Source organism: Myotis yumanensis, unplaced genomic scaffold (assembly GCF_028538775.1).
Source record: "Myotis yumanensis isolate MYYU_CA2020_CCGP unplaced genomic scaffold, mMyoYum1.0.hap1 SCAF_19, whole genome shotgun sequence".
Taxonomy (NCBI): Eukaryota; Metazoa; Chordata; class Mammalia; order Chiroptera; family Vespertilionidae; genus Myotis; species Myotis yumanensis.
The window spans coordinates 27295961-27310205 of NW_027223770.1; the positions used below are offsets into that span (position 1 = coordinate 27295961).

A 14245-nucleotide genomic window follows, 5' to 3' on the forward strand; every position below is an offset into this window, starting at 1 on the left:
TGTGGCGTCAGATAGGTCGGTCTTGTCCTTCTGGCTCCAGGTTTGTGTCCTTTACTCCGAGGATGACACACTCCCTGGAGAAGACCTGCACTTCTGTGGTCTTACTGTTTTACTGGAGGCCCGATGCATGAAATTTGTGCAAGGGGCTCAGCCCGGCTGCCTCGGCCGGCCCTCGCAGCCCCGGCTTCATCCGGAAGGTCGTCTGGACGGTCGTCCGGATGGTCATTCTGCTGTTAGGTCTAATTAGCATATTAGTGCTTTATTATATAGGATTTCTGAATCTTTGCTTCCTCTGCATTCGGCGGTGCAGCTTGCTTTTCCCGAACGGGCTGCCAGGGTCCTATCACCATCTTCCGGCCCCAGCGGGAACGGTGTCTTTACCGTGAGCGCAGGGTCCGTCCGCTTTGACCAACATCTGACGCAGCTGCCCCTCTGCTCGGCAGGTCGTGGAAAGCGAGCCCAACGTGATGTGGCTCTCGGGGCTGCACGTCCCGGAGTCCTACCTCACGGCCCTGGTGCAGGCCACCTGCCGGCGGAACGGCTGGCCCCTGGACCGCTCCACCCTGTTCACGCAGGTGACCAAGTTCCAGGACGCAGACGAAGTGACTGAGCGGGCAGGACAAGGTGCAGCAGCCCTGTGGACCACAGCCTCTGTGGGGTCCCTGCCCGGCGCCGCCCCCGGTTCTGAGGGAGGAACAGCGGGCCAGGCCATGGGGGGACACGCCCGGGGCACATTGCTTCTCCGCCAGGGTCTCTGTCGAGTGCTGGGTGATGTCGGGGAGACCTGGACGCGCTCACCTTTCCTTCTGTGCGGCGTGGACTCCCCAGTCAGGGTCAGGCCTTTCAGAGGACGGGGCACCCAGTGGCCTCCCCGCAAACCCTGAGGGCCAGGCCCGGGAGCCAGAGCCGATGGGCTAGATGGGACCATCCCATTGGGCTGGGCGTCGCCTGCCTCCGACACGGGTCCCGGCCTGCGGTGCAGCTGGCCCCGCTGTCTCCCTCCGGGCCCTGTGTCTGCGTCAGGGCGTTTCCCTCAGCTCCGAGGGGACTCGTGGTGAAGGCTCGGGCACGCTCCCAGTTTGTGCGACGCACACGCCTGTGCCTCCGCTGAACGGTCCCTTCCTGGCTCCCTAGGGTGCTTTGTGTCAGGACTGTACCTGGAAGGCGCGGACTGGGACCTAGAGAGAGGCTGTCTGGTCAAGAGCAAGCCCAAGGTGCTGGTGGTGGACCTGCCCATCCTCAAGATCATCCCCATCGAGGCCCACCGCCTCAAACTGCAGGTGGGCGGCCGCCCGCACCCCCCGCCCCCACCCCCGGCTGCAGGCACAGGCCAGGCAGCCCACCCTTTCCTGGGAGGGAAGCCCGTGAGGCATGACACCCGCGTGGAGCCACTGCCGAGGAAAATGCACGTGAGCACATGCGTGCACGCAGACTTGGGTGGGGCAGGGCCTCAGGAGGGACTGCGGGCTCCCGGAGAGTCTGCGGCAGTGCTGGGTCAGTCCAGCTTCGCCGGCCCAGGTCTCCTCCCAACACGCGTGTCCACGTTAAGCTAGGGCTAAGCTAGGGCAGGACCGCCCTCAAAGCCTGGCCACGTGCTGGCTTAGATGCGTCTCGCAGGAGGGCCCACTGCAGAGCCCCGAGGCCCCCCTGCCACCCACCCCCCCCGTGATGGGCTCCCCCCACCCCCGGCACCCCCCACCCCGCATGCCTCTCCTTTGCAGAACACCTTCCGGACGCCCGTCTACACCACCTCCACCAGGAGGAACGCCATGGGCGTGGGCCTGGTCTTCGAGGCCGACCTCTTCACCACGAGGCACATCTCCCACTGGGTGCTGCAGGGCGTGTGCCTCACCCTGAACTCCGACTGACCCCGGTGGAGGGGCTCTCAGTCCACTCTCGTTTGGGGGCTTCTCGAGAGGCAGCAATGGGGGTTTCCTTTCACTTGAAATCAGCCATTTTCCTCTCTTCCCATAAAATTCAGCTGCACGGCTTTGTTTTTGAAGCTTTTTTAAGGAGTTAAGTAAATTCTGAAGGACAGCGTGTGAAGATGTTGAGGGTTTCTTTTCCTTCTCAGAGGAAACACTTGATTAAGCCAAAGGGCCTGGCGTGTCCCTGGCACAGGGAGGACCCTCATGTGCATCTCCGGAGACGCCTCCGGGGGCAGACGGCCAGGCTGCGGCCCGTCAGGCAGAGCCCCTCCCCTGGGCCAGGGCCCCGCAGCCGCCCCTCCCCTCCCGGAGCCCTCTGCCTCCCGCGTGTGCAATGCTGTGAGCTCGGTGTTTCATTCCTGCGTGAGCCCCCACCACCCTCCTGGGTCTGTGGGTTGGGTGCACAATGGCCACCTCCAGGATGGCACCGTGGGGCCAGCCTGGGGCCCGGCCGGCCGGCCGAGGTGAGGAGGCCTCACTGTGAGGGGGGCAGGCGAGCACTCGGTGCACCAGGGCGGCCAGCCTCAGCCTCAAGTCGCTTTTGCCAGTCCCTTCCTTCCGCGGGGTAGCTCTGGGCAGCGGGAGACAACAGGGACTCCTCTTTTCAGAAGTGACCCCCCCGCACTCCCCACGGGCCGCGTCCCTGGGTGAGGCCGCTGTCTGGGCGAGAACACAGCAGTTACAGGAGGCCCCGCCGTCTCCCTCCCGGCCGCCTCCTTCCCTCGCTGCTTCAATAAAAGACACAAAACAGAGAGGAGGCAGGTTTAGAAAATAAAGTTTGTTGGGATCTTGAACATTTCGGCTAAAACTTAACAAAAAATATGAACACACATTCAGGTTGCGGTGATATGAGAAGCAACGTCATCTTATTTAGTTCCCGTGACATACACATACACCTGCCGCCAGGGCCGCCGGGAAAGGCCTGTCAGGAGGTGAGGGGTCTCCATGGGAGTGGCTATCTGACCACGTTGACACTGAGCAGCATGCAGCCTGCGGGCCGCTGTCCACGCGCCGGGACACGGGTGTGCGGGAAGCAGGCCATGCGGCACAGGCGCGGGGCACAGCTGCTACAGGAGCTGCAGCGGGACACGAGCACGTGGGTGAGAGACGGGGGGTGGGAGGGGAACGGTGGCGGGTCTGAGTGTGGCATGCTTGGAAACTAAACAAACGGCGTGGTGGAGTTCCGCAGCGGTGATCACAGTGTGGACAGCGGCGGGCAGGGCAGCCTCACACAGTTCTGTCCGTCCCCGAGTTCTTCCTGACGCCCGCGCCCCCGCGCACCTGGTCCACCGCCAGCGTCTCCACCTCGGGCTGCGCCTGCGGCGGGACCGCGTGGTGGATGCGGTGGGCCACGCCCACGTGGACCTTGTGCTTCTCGCCGGAGCTGCGGTCGGAAGCGATGGGGGGGATGACCAGGGGCCTCTCCTTGATGAGGTGGACCTCGGCCGACTCCCTGGCCAGCAGGAACGGGGTGGGGTCGGGCATGGCATCCACCGGTTCCCGCAAAAGGAGTTTCCGGCTCTCGGCCCCAAATCTGTAGACCTCATCGAATTCGGGGTGCAGGGGGGCGGAGAGGCTCTTTTTCATGCGGCGGCGGGGCGTCTCGGGCAGCTTGTCCCTGGGGGGCGCAGGCCTGTAACCGGCCAGCACGGGGCTCCCGCCGGGGCTGCCGTCCGAGGTCCCGCTGGAGCTGAGCAGCTTCCGCTGGGTGGCGTGCAGCTGCGCGGTCAGGTAGGCGATGGTGCCCGCGCGCTGCTCCAGCTCCGCCGACAGCATGTTCAGCTTGTGGCTCTTGAGCTTGAGCTCCTCCAGGTACCGCTTCTCCCGCTCCCGCACGGTGGTCTCCAGCACCGCGATGGCCGCGTTCCTCTGCTCCAGCTCGCGCAGCAGCTCCTCGTGCTCCTGCTCCTTCGCCCTCAGCTGCGCCTCCAGGTCCTCGCAGCGTCTCTGCAGGTCGCTGCTGCTGCGTCCGTCCCCTGCAGGCACAGGCACAGCCGGTGAGAGCCCGCCACGGGGACGGCTGCGGACCCCCACAGGGCCGGGGCCGGTGCCCGAGGTCCTGCCAGCTCTTGGCCTGTTTATTGTATAAAAGAAGCCTCCAAGTTTACCAGCCGCTGAGGCCGGACAGCCAGTCTCAGAGCGTCGGCTCCTGAAAGGCGCACACGGGAGACGGAAATACAAACCCAGGCTCAGGGCCTGGCGAGCGCCGAGCCTCGTGGACGAGACCCGTGACTCCGACAAGGAGCGGGCGCACTGGACTGTATCCGCCGTACAAACAGGCTACTTAGAAAGGGCTTCTGGACTCTGCTAAGTCCCCACCCCGTGCTGGGAGCAGGCCCCCTCTCCTGCCCTGGCGGCCACCCGGCTGATGCTCTCTGGGGACCCCGAGGACTCTGGCGTCTAAGGAAGGCCCTCCGCCACGTTTGGGGCTACCTAGTACTCAGTCCCCCTCCCTGGGCCCCGGGCTGCCCTACACCGCATCCTCCTCCTGGTTTAAGTCACGTCCCTTATAGAAGGGACTGTATTCACTATAAAAATCAGGAAGTCCGGAGAGGTGTGAAGAGGCCCCCCAAACATAAGCGTCATTCCTCCTGCCGCTGCCCTGGGAACAGCGGGGTCCCCGCCCAGCGCTCTGGCCACATGCAAGTCTTCCCCGCGGGAGCCGGGCGCCATCGCCCCTCCGGAGGCAGTTCTTACCTGTCTGTTCTGAGCTTTTGAGTGTCAGCTCGTACGTTAAATCTGAAAAGGAAGCCACAGGCATTGGTTCTGTGTGGTCATAGCGCACTGCCCTGCCCAGGCCTGCTCAGCCCTGAAACCAAGCCACCAGCCGGGAGTCCCCCCCTCCCCCCCTCCCCCCCCTCCCCCCCTCCCCCCCCTCCCCCAGGCAGGTCAGGGTTAGGGGCAAGCGTGACAGCGGCAGAAGCTACCAGTGGCCACTGCCCTTCTCAGGGTCCAGAGGGAACCCGCTCTCCCCTAAAACACATCCCACCCCCCACATTCTGCCAGCAGCTGGCTCTGCTACGTGACGCTTTGGTCATCGGTCCCCAACTGCATTGCCAGTCCTGACCTCTGCACTTGGACCCATGGGTTCGCGGTGCGCCCGGGACTGGCTGCCCCGCTCTCCTCTGGCACAAGTCCGTGGTCTCCCGGTGATGGATCACCCCATCAGAGAGGAACCCCTCACTGCCTGGCGAGCCAGCCCGCCCAAAGCTTCCCTGCCCTTCCCTCCCCCGGGCGGGCACCTGTGCAGTGCTGCTGCAGCCGCCGGATCTCGGCGTGCAGGCCCTTGAGCGTGCCCGCGTGCTCCCGCTGCAGGAACAGCAGGTTCTTCTGCGCGCTCTGCAGCTGGTTCTCCAGGTTTGCGGCCGCCATGCTGACACGCGGTGACCTGCGGGGAACAGAGCGGGGTCTCGGGCAGCGGCTCCGACTCCAAACCCCAGCCTCTCCGCGGGCCACCTGGCTCCCACAGACGTGACCAGAGGCCTCCCGAGAGCCCTGCTCAAGTGACACCCACGGCCTCCCCAGGGACACGGCGCCAGGGACACGGCGCCAGGGACACGGCGAGCACACGAAATGGTGTCCAGCCCTGACCGAAGCGAGGACTCGAGGGAAGCCCCCGATTTCAGAGCTGAGCCCCCAGTCCTTCCTGAGAACGTCCCGAGGAGCATCTCACAGGGCCCCGTGGTGACTGCAGGAGCCTGGCGTCTGCCCCCAAGCCCTGCCCGCCCCACCCAGCCCGCCGTGGCTGCGACATCAGGGACCAGCCGCTGGCTCAGGCCAGGACTCGGCCTTGACTGTAACTGGAGCAAGGCTCTGGCAGAGCTGCTGGGCAACCCAGGATGCCCTGCCTGCCCTCGCTGTGCCGGGACGGAACACGGACCAGCTTCTGAGAGCGATCCTGTGGGTGCAGAGCCGTGGGCTGCGTTCCCCAGCGGCTGCGTCAGAGCCCAGGCAGAGGAAGCCCGCCTCAGGGATCCCTGCGGGCGGCACAGGAGGCCAGGGCTGGCCTGTGGCTGGGGGGTGGCACCAGGGCCCACGGGCCTTCAGTGCCCAAGGGCCTTTGTCCCCCAGGCTGCCCCATCTCCTCGAAGGCGCCCTGCGCACAGCACACAGGACGCACGGGAACGGCACGTTCACCTGCAGACAGAGCTCTGGTGCGGCGGCCCTGGCGCTCCTGGGGTTGGGTCCCGCGTTCCCAGGGGCCCTCTCTGCCTCGGGCCTCCTCCTGGCCCGTGTGCTCCATCAACCCTCCGTCCCCTCCTCCTTGGCCCCTGCCACACCCTCCCCATGTGGCGTCTGCACCCCTTGGTCCCTCTGTCTGAATGCTCTTGGCAAGCCGGCCCCCAGCCCCAGCCCCGGCCCCATGGAGTGCCCTTCTCCCTGCCCGAGCCTCACTCAGCGGCTTCCTCGTGGGCTGCTCCCGAGGGCTACACCCATCAGTCAGAAGCTGCAGCGTCCCCATCGGGGCAGGAGCTCACCCAGCTTTGGGATGGCCGGAGTGACAGTTCAGAGAACCTCTGGGCCACGTTTCTAGACGGAAGGGAACGGAGTGGCTTTGCTGGGAAGGGCCTTCGCCCCTGAAGACGGGAAATGTCTGTTCCGATCCAACGCAGCTGCTCCGTTAGCTCCCCAGAGCCGTGGGAGCAGGGCAGTAACTTCAGCATCGGAGGAAACCGCGCAGTGGCCGCGAATGAGCTCTAAGCAGCTATTTTAGATCCTGGTCATGAATAAGACATGACCATTCACTTTAGGGGCTCCCGTGCGTGAACGCTCCGCATGGCAAGAGCCTGCGGGCCTTGGCGCCCCTGCGAGGTCCGGCCCAGCAGGACCCGCCGGCTCTCAGCAGCCTGCACACAGACCCCGTGACTTCCCGTGGGAACCCCGTGCCCGCCGACGGCTGAAACACTGCCATCGGGAAAGGAAAGTCTGGTCGGGGGGTGTGGAATGGGGTGTAAGAAGAGGCGATTCCTAGCAGGGAGACGGTTTCCAAGCAAAAATGCCGGGCATGGAGGACGCCTTCGCACCAGCTATGCAACACCTCTACGTCAGGGTGGGTGAGAAACAGAGGCGCAAAGGTGATTTCTCAACACAGTGGGTGACGGAGCAGGAGGGAGGCGCTTGGGGTGCTGGGCTGTGCTTGGGCTAAACCCCAAGTCATGCTCTGCAGCTCACAGGACGACTTCGAGTGCTCAGGGCGGTCCTGATGGCGCCTGGCGGTAGTAAGTGCGAGGTAAGCGTTAGCCAGGGTTACTCTTATGTGACGAGTGGTCACCAGTTCCATGAACACCCCCTCGGCAGACTCCAGGGCACTCCCCGAGCGCCTCTAAGTGGACATGAACTAGCAGTCATTCCCGTCACTCTTCGGAGGGAAACCTCACAGCAAAGGGAAGGGTCCTCTGCCGGCCCTGCTCTCCTCGTCCACTGGGAGGAGCCGCGCAGGGCGGCGCCCGAAGGGACGGCGAAACCTGCTAAGATTCTTACCTGAAACAACCCACAGGACTTGAGAGGGAGCTCACCGCGGTCCCAGGCTAACGAGGCCATAACGCCAAGTCCAGGTGCCCGCTCTCAGGAGGGGCAGTTACTATCCCGAGTTCACCGCATCGGGTTGGAGCAGCGGTGTAAAGGGTAGGGACCGGCGGCTTCTCCGCACACCATCTGAGAAATTCACCTACGTTATCGAGGGTCCTCGGTGGCCGTGGCACCGGGAAGAAGGGCGTTGCTTCAGGAAAGCTGACGCGTTCAGCAGACCCCACAGGGCGTTTTGGTGAAAACCGCGCACCACCACGAGGCGGGAGGGCACGTTTGTGTACATTTAAGTAGATTTTTTAAATCTAGAAGGGTCTACAACAAAGCGTTAAAAGGTTGCTCTCGAGGTGAATTGCGGGTGATTTTTACTTTTTAAGAATTCTATTTTGGTGTGACCTAACGCTTCTGCAATGTGGGACCTGTATTACTTTATAGTCAGGAAAGAATCATAAAGTGATTTCTCTCAGAACAGATCAGCACTAACTCCCCACTAGCAAGCGGCCTCATCGGTTTGAATGACAGGTTGGGGCAGCCTTGGAGGGCTGGATCGTGACTAGTTTAGCCAGGAGTGAACAGGAAGGCAGCTGTTACAGAAGCCACCAGGTAGCATCCCCAAGATACGCGGGAAACAACCATGACGCAGTGGGGAACCCGCCCGGACGCATTACACGTCCCGTGATTCTCTGACGTTGCCCATCGTGAAAACAAGGCCCAGCACAGCTCTCTGGAGCCGACAGCGATTCCTTCGGGAAGCGCACCCACCGGCGCCGGGCTGCAGTCGCTGTGATGAGGGCCTGGCAATTAGACAGGGAAACGCGAGATGCAGCCGGCTGGGAAGCGCAGCCCCTGGAGGCCTGCGTGATGGCTTCACTGACCCGTCAGCTCAGCCTCTCAGAGCTTCCACTTGGCTTCTGCTTAAAAGCCATGAAGTGTCTGCGCGCTGGGCAGGGGCTGAGTCCAGGTGACTGTGTCCAGGGAGGAGGAGGTCTGTTCCAGGTCGTCTAAGCGTCGCTCAGGGGCTGTGTGGGCCCAGGGGGCAGAGGCAGGAGCCCCTGGTCTGAGGCACATGGTACAACTGGGGATGCCCTGGGCCTCCTGGAAAACCGGGTGACATAACAGACTGAGGCCCACACCCCATGGCAGACCCCCCGCCCGAGGCAAGAGTGCCAGCACCCCATCTCCCCACCAGTAGAGTCAGCGCCGCACGTGCTGGTTCAGAAAGGCTCAGAGGCCCCTCTAGACAAGGAGGCCAAGTGGCCGGTGGGTGCGGGGCTCTGCTCGGCCCTTCCCCTTCCCTGTCCCCCTCCTGCCCCAGTAGCCTCATTTCATGAGCTAGAGCTGGAGGCGTTTCAACTAGATAGCGATGCCACTTGTGAGCTTCTCACAGCTGGTGGTTCAGGAAGTCGCTCTGCACCGTCACCTCACAGCTCTGCGTGTGCACGGCGCCCCGGGGGCACTTCCCTCTGAAGGGGGGGCAGGTCCTGCCCGAGCGGGGCCTCCGTGGGCACCTGACGGGGATCGCTGCGGGCGCCCATGTCTCCTGGTTGATAACTAAGACAGCGACCCACACACCTGCCTCATCACACTGACGACACACAGACGTGCCGTCGGTCTCAGCCCCCATGATCGCCATCTGCGCTGTATTCCCGAGGCCGAGGAAACATGTCCGGTGCTGTACAGATCTCTCTCTCTATGGCTTGCCGCACGGATGAGCCATTTCAACTGCTTTTCTCCAGGTCACGGGCCTTGTAGTCGCGGTTTCCGGGGAGAAACGCACTCTCAGCGGAAGCGCTGTCTGCTGTGGGTCAGCCACCCTCCCCTCTATCACTCAGGAAACCGAACACGGCGGGTTGTGTCACGCACCCACAGGACACGTTCACATGACCCTCCGTGGGGTCGGACATGAGGGGCATCACAGTGTAAAGGGTTCCTCCCTGTGACGGATCTGGAGGCGCTCTGCCAGGCCCCCCGGCCCCGTGGGCAGCACCGCAACTCAGCAAGGCAGGCGGCAGGGAGAAGTCGCCGCCTCCCACAGGCTGGCGACAAAGGGCCCACCCTCGTTCCTTCAGGAGTTAAACGGGGGCAGGAGAGATCTCCGAAATGACTGCCCACCAGCAGCCCACCCAGACCAACTCCACGGCCATTTAACTTGGTAACTGCATACCGAGGGGCACCTCACGCTGTTTCTACTGGGCATTTATTTCCACGGGACAGCAGCTTGCGGACCAACACTTTAAAGATGAGCCCATTCTGTGAAGAGGCATTTACCTAGATGGTCATTTCCTAGAACTGTGCTCGGACGGCGTCAGCATGTCCACCTACGGCTGGGGGCCCCTCGGACCTGCCATCAGCGGCCGACAGTCCCGGCAGGGATGAGTCACCTGCTTCCGTGTCCTCCGTGACTTCCTGTGCCGTGAGGGGTGAGTCAGGCACGTTTTCCAGGTGACATTTCAGCCCGACTCCCCTGAGGTTCTCTCCACTCACTGGTTCTTTGTGATGTCAGGGAGGGAGAGAACTCCCAGAACCCCCCATTCTCGTTCTTCAGTGAATCGCACACGAAGTACCAGGGGAGGAGAACAACTCCCACAAAACCCGGGTAAGAAGGCCTGCTGTTCAGAAGGAGCGAGGCGGCTGAGGTCCGGACGAAGACGGGAGGGACGCCAGGTGCGCAGGTGCTCTGTGTGTGGGGGTTTTAAAAATGTTTCTATTGATTTGAGAGAGAGAGGAAGATAGAAACATCCATCAGCTGCCTCCTGCATGTCCCCTACTGGGGATCGAGCTGGCAACCCGGGCACGTGCCCTGACCAGGGATCAAGCCACTGACCTTTGGTTCATGGTCGATGCTCAACCACTGAGCACACGGCTGGGCTGGGGGTGCCGTTTTAGAGTTTGCCGTGGCAACCAGACTTGGGCCGTCATCTCAGGTACAGGAGCCGTTAGACATGAGCCCAGCACAAAGAACCGAAAACAACTCGACAAGGACAAACGCACCGCAGACGTGGGAGGAGAGCAGGAGAAACGGGGCAGAGGGAACGGGAGCTGTACTTTACACGCGGGGTTTTCCAAAGAGCGGGATGCAACCCCGCCTTTTCCTTACGCCTCTGCCTGCGCGGTCGCCGCTCTGCATGGGCACTGCTGTCTCGTATGTGGTCTCAGCCTCCCGCAACGGGATGACTGATAATCCTCCGTCCGCGACACACTCTTCCAGGGCCACTTTTATTGAGATGCTTCTAATACGCCCCCGATGAACCCGTTGCTGGGAGCGTAGGCATCCGGTTCAGAGGGCCCGGCTTCTCCACGTGAAGTCCAAATCCTTCTGGTGGGTCGAACTCCGGTGAGGGCTCTTGGTCAGTGGGGAGCGGGGGACTGGTTTTTCCTCCCGGTTGTCATCATGGGCAGGAGGGTCTCGGGGTCTTCTTGCTGGCCGTGGAGTGTGCAGAGGCCGATGTGTGTTCCCCATGCTGCTGTTCGGCTGGCTCTGGGGGTCACGGCGTGGTTTTACCTTCAGCTGCCAGCACAGACGTCCTGCAAAGGGCCCAGTGCACTTCCTGTGGGCGGGCGGGCCTGGGCGCTGCTCTGCAGCCTGGGTCAGGTTTCAGGGATGAAACACACAGAAGCTAAAATGCAGAGCGAGCACAAGAGCCAGCCCTTAATCGGCGTCTTTCAAAAAATAACTTCAGCTGAGAAAAACAATCTATTCACCTCCGCGACCTGCTGACTCTCAAAAGGACTGACATCATCCTGTTCTTAAGAAGAGCTTTTAAAAGACTCCCATGTGCTTCCATAGCAAAGGGTAATTTTCCTTCTGATTAGACGTTTATTATAGAAAACAAAAGCCGCAGGAAGAAATACAAATCACGTGTAGTTAAAAAGCCTTTTTAAGCAAAACATTGCTGCGGGAGACTGTGACCGACAAGGCCCCATACAAATGCAAAGTGGGCTTAGGATCCTCTCGCCCCAGGCTGGCCTCTGCCCAGGGTGCGGGTGGGTGCCTGAGGGGCGCTGTGCCCACGACTGTGGAAGCCCGCAGGGTAGGAAATGAAAAAGAACCACAATGCCCTCCAGTCCGGCCCCGTGGGGACTCCCAGGCGCCCGGAGGCCTCTCCCAGTGCGGCGGGGTGATGCCTCCCGCAGCCATTCCTGCCCAGCGGGGAGAGCTGATCTGCAGCCTCCGCCGGGGAGAGCAGCCCTTCCTCCTGGGGCTGGAGGCGCTCGGCGGAGGCGGCTTGTGCTTTTATGCCAAAGTGAAGTCTGTCTTCCTGTAAGGCCACAATGTTCCCTCCTCTGTCCTCAGAAATCGCTCTAACTCCACGCAATCTCTTTGCTCACTCGGACCCTGAACACCTGGAGGCAGCTGGGACACATCCACTCCCCTGCTCAAACCTTCCGGCCGGTTTAGGCCGGTTTAACGTGGAAGCTGGAGATGTGAGCATTGGTGTCTACCTGACTGTCTGGACGCTCTGGCACCGAGAGGCTGGCTGCCCTTGGGAGCTACTCCAGTTGGCAGATAATCGTATCTCAGCAATCGTGGGCGTCCCCTGGGCAGTGGGGACTTCTCGCAGCTGACCTTGTTCCAGAAAGGAGGAAAAGGCCCGTGTCCTTTCTGGCCAGAAATGTGAGAAACTGCTTTATAACGTAAAAACAACTACTTCATGCACCGACACTGTTGGCAGCATCAGTGCCGTTGCAAACACACTCCAGCAAGTAAGTACTGATGGAGACAGAATGATTTTTAACCAACACATAACAGGCGGAGGAGTTAAGGACCCAAATGGATGACCTTCTGTCCTAAGTAAAAGAATTATTTTTTTCTTTAAAAAAAGGAATTAACAATAAAAAATACCTCATTTCTAAGAAACTTATTGGTTAGATTGATGTATTTAACATGTGCTATAGTAAAAATCTGATCACTGTTCTGCACTGTAGGTTTTAAGTAGAACTAAACTAAATTTGCTGGGTAATTACAACATGGTGCACAGGAGTAATAAACGTGACTGTATGTTAAGGCTTTTCAGCAGTGTGGATGTATATGCAAACACATATACACATATGTACCCATCACAAGTCTTAAAGCCTTCTATCAAGAAAATTTCACATAAGCCCTAACCGGTTTGGCTCAGTGGATAGAGCGTCAGCCTGCGGACTGAAGAGTCCCAGGTTCGATTCCGGTCAAGGGCATGTACCTTGGTTGCGGGCACATCCCCAGTAGGGGGTGTGCAGGAGGCAGCTGATCAATGTTTCTCTCTCATCGATGTCTCTAACTCTCTATCCCTCTCTCTTCCTCTCTGTAAAAAATCAATAAAATATATATATTTTTTAAAAAATTTCACATAAGATGAACATTTAGCCAAAAGAGAGATAGAAATTCAAACACATCTTTGGAAGTAAAAGCAAACATCACTTTAAATGTAAACATCTTTTTCCCTACAATTCAATGGCAACAATGCAGGCGAATTCTTGACTGTGCAAAAAAAAAAAAAATCATTTACTACAACAGTAGCAGTGCTCTTCAAGTGAAATTTGAACTTAAAAGTCTTAGAAACCCGACGATTCCGGCTTCCCCACTGTCTCCCAGGTCGGTTTCTGGAACCCCCCCCCCCCCCCCCCCCCCATGAAGGGTGACCGCCTGGCAGCTTGTGATGTTGCTGTGACACCTGGAACAGGCCACCCGCTCACCACCAACGCTGGGAACCAAACAGGCCCGGGAGGTGAGCAGCGCAAGGGCCGCCCCGGAGCTCGGCGGCCGGGCCTGCGCCCCATTTCGGGGAAACTGAGCCCCCGCCGGCGTCGGGCCGGCAGGTAGAGCCCTTACGCCAAGGCCCCGGGGACCGCGCGGCCGCGCCGGGAAGGTCCCTAACGCCCCGGGGCGGAGGACGCCTGGGAAATGCGATGTGGACTCAGACCCCCCCAGCCAACCCGACAAGCAGGCCGGCCCGGGCGCCCCTGCAATGCGGATCCCCACTCGACGGGCCCCCCCTCCCCGGCCTGGCCACCCGCCCCGCCCCAGCGCCGGCGGAGCGGACGGTGCGCAGCCTGGACGGGAGCCGAACCGGCTGCAAGGCCTGCGGGCGGGCGGGGGGTCCCGCACCGTCCGCCCACGCCGCTCCCGAGCGGTTCCCGCAGGGGGACACCCTCCCCCCGCCCCGAACCCTGCGGCTGGGACGGGGCCCCCTCCCGCTGCAGCGAGGGCTGAAAAATCCTCGCCATGAATTCCCGTCCCGACAGGTGCCCCCGCCGCCCGCAGAGCCGCCAGGTGAGCGGGGCTGGACTCGGGCTCACCTCGGGCCCCGCCTCACCTGCGGGCGCGGCCGGCGCGGTCCTTCAGGCGGCTCCCCGCCTCGGCGCGGTCCTCGGGGCGGGCGGCGGGGGCCGGCGGCCCATGGGCGGGGCGGGGCGGCGGGCGGGGCTGGCTCCGGGCTGCGGGCTCCGGCCCTGCCCCGCCGAGCCGCCCAGGGAGGTCAGTGGGCGCCGCCCGCCCGGCGCATCTCGCCGGCTCCCCCCACCCCCGAGCGCCGCCGCGGGGCACGCCGGGAGCGGCCGGGGCGGCGGGGGCGGCCGCGCTGACGGGGCGGGCGGCCGAGGCGCCGGCGGGTCTGTGTGTGCGGGGCGGGGCGGCGGCGGGCGGTCGATACTCACTGGGCAGGGCGGGGGTGACGCGCCCGTCCCGCAGCCGCGGCGGCGCGGGGGGACCGCCCGGAGCGGAGGGGGCCCGGCCGGTGGGACGCAGGCGCACAGCTCAGGTGCGGCCGCACTGCGGTTGCCCCGGGTAACGCGGGCCGGGCCGGGCGGGG

The 14245-nt window shown here is 62.2% G+C and overlaps 2 protein-coding genes across 4 annotated transcripts in view; one reads left to right on the plus strand and one right to left on the minus strand.

Moving 5' to 3' along the window:
- Nucleotides 1-2297, plus strand: part of DNAH10 (dynein axonemal heavy chain 10) — a 63273-nt gene extending 60976 nt beyond the window's left edge. The window contains exons 77-79 of the mRNA XM_070399638.1: nucleotides 444-624; nucleotides 1135-1280; nucleotides 1722-2297. Coding sequence (XP_070255739.1) covers nucleotides 444-624; nucleotides 1135-1280; nucleotides 1722-1868 — 474 coding nt within the window. The 3' untranslated portion in view covers nucleotides 1869-2297. The remainder of the gene's footprint in view (nucleotides 1-443; nucleotides 625-1134; nucleotides 1281-1721) is intronic.
- A 389-nt stretch (nucleotides 2298-2686) lies between these two features.
- Nucleotides 2687-14001, minus strand: CCDC92 (coiled-coil domain containing 92). Of its 3 annotated transcripts, none has more exons than XM_070399856.1 (4): nucleotides 13734-14001; nucleotides 5171-5316; nucleotides 4626-4667; nucleotides 2687-3904 (listed from the first exon to the last, which is right to left on the minus strand). In XM_070399856.1, the coding sequence occupies exons 2-4, from the start codon at nucleotides 5298-5300 to the stop codon at nucleotides 3156-3158; spliced, it is 921 nt and encodes a 306-aa protein (XP_070255957.1). In that variant the 5' UTR covers nucleotides 5301-5316; nucleotides 13734-14001; the 3' UTR covers nucleotides 2687-3155. The 3 variants fall into 3 exon arrangements, with proteins under 3 accessions (XP_070255957.1, XP_070255955.1, XP_070255956.1); XM_070399854.1 differs by having other exon boundaries at nucleotides 13751-13976; XM_070399855.1 differs by lacking the exon at nucleotides 13734-14001 and adding an exon at nucleotides 9723-11284.
- Between the last annotated feature and the right edge of the window lie 244 nt (nucleotides 14002-14245).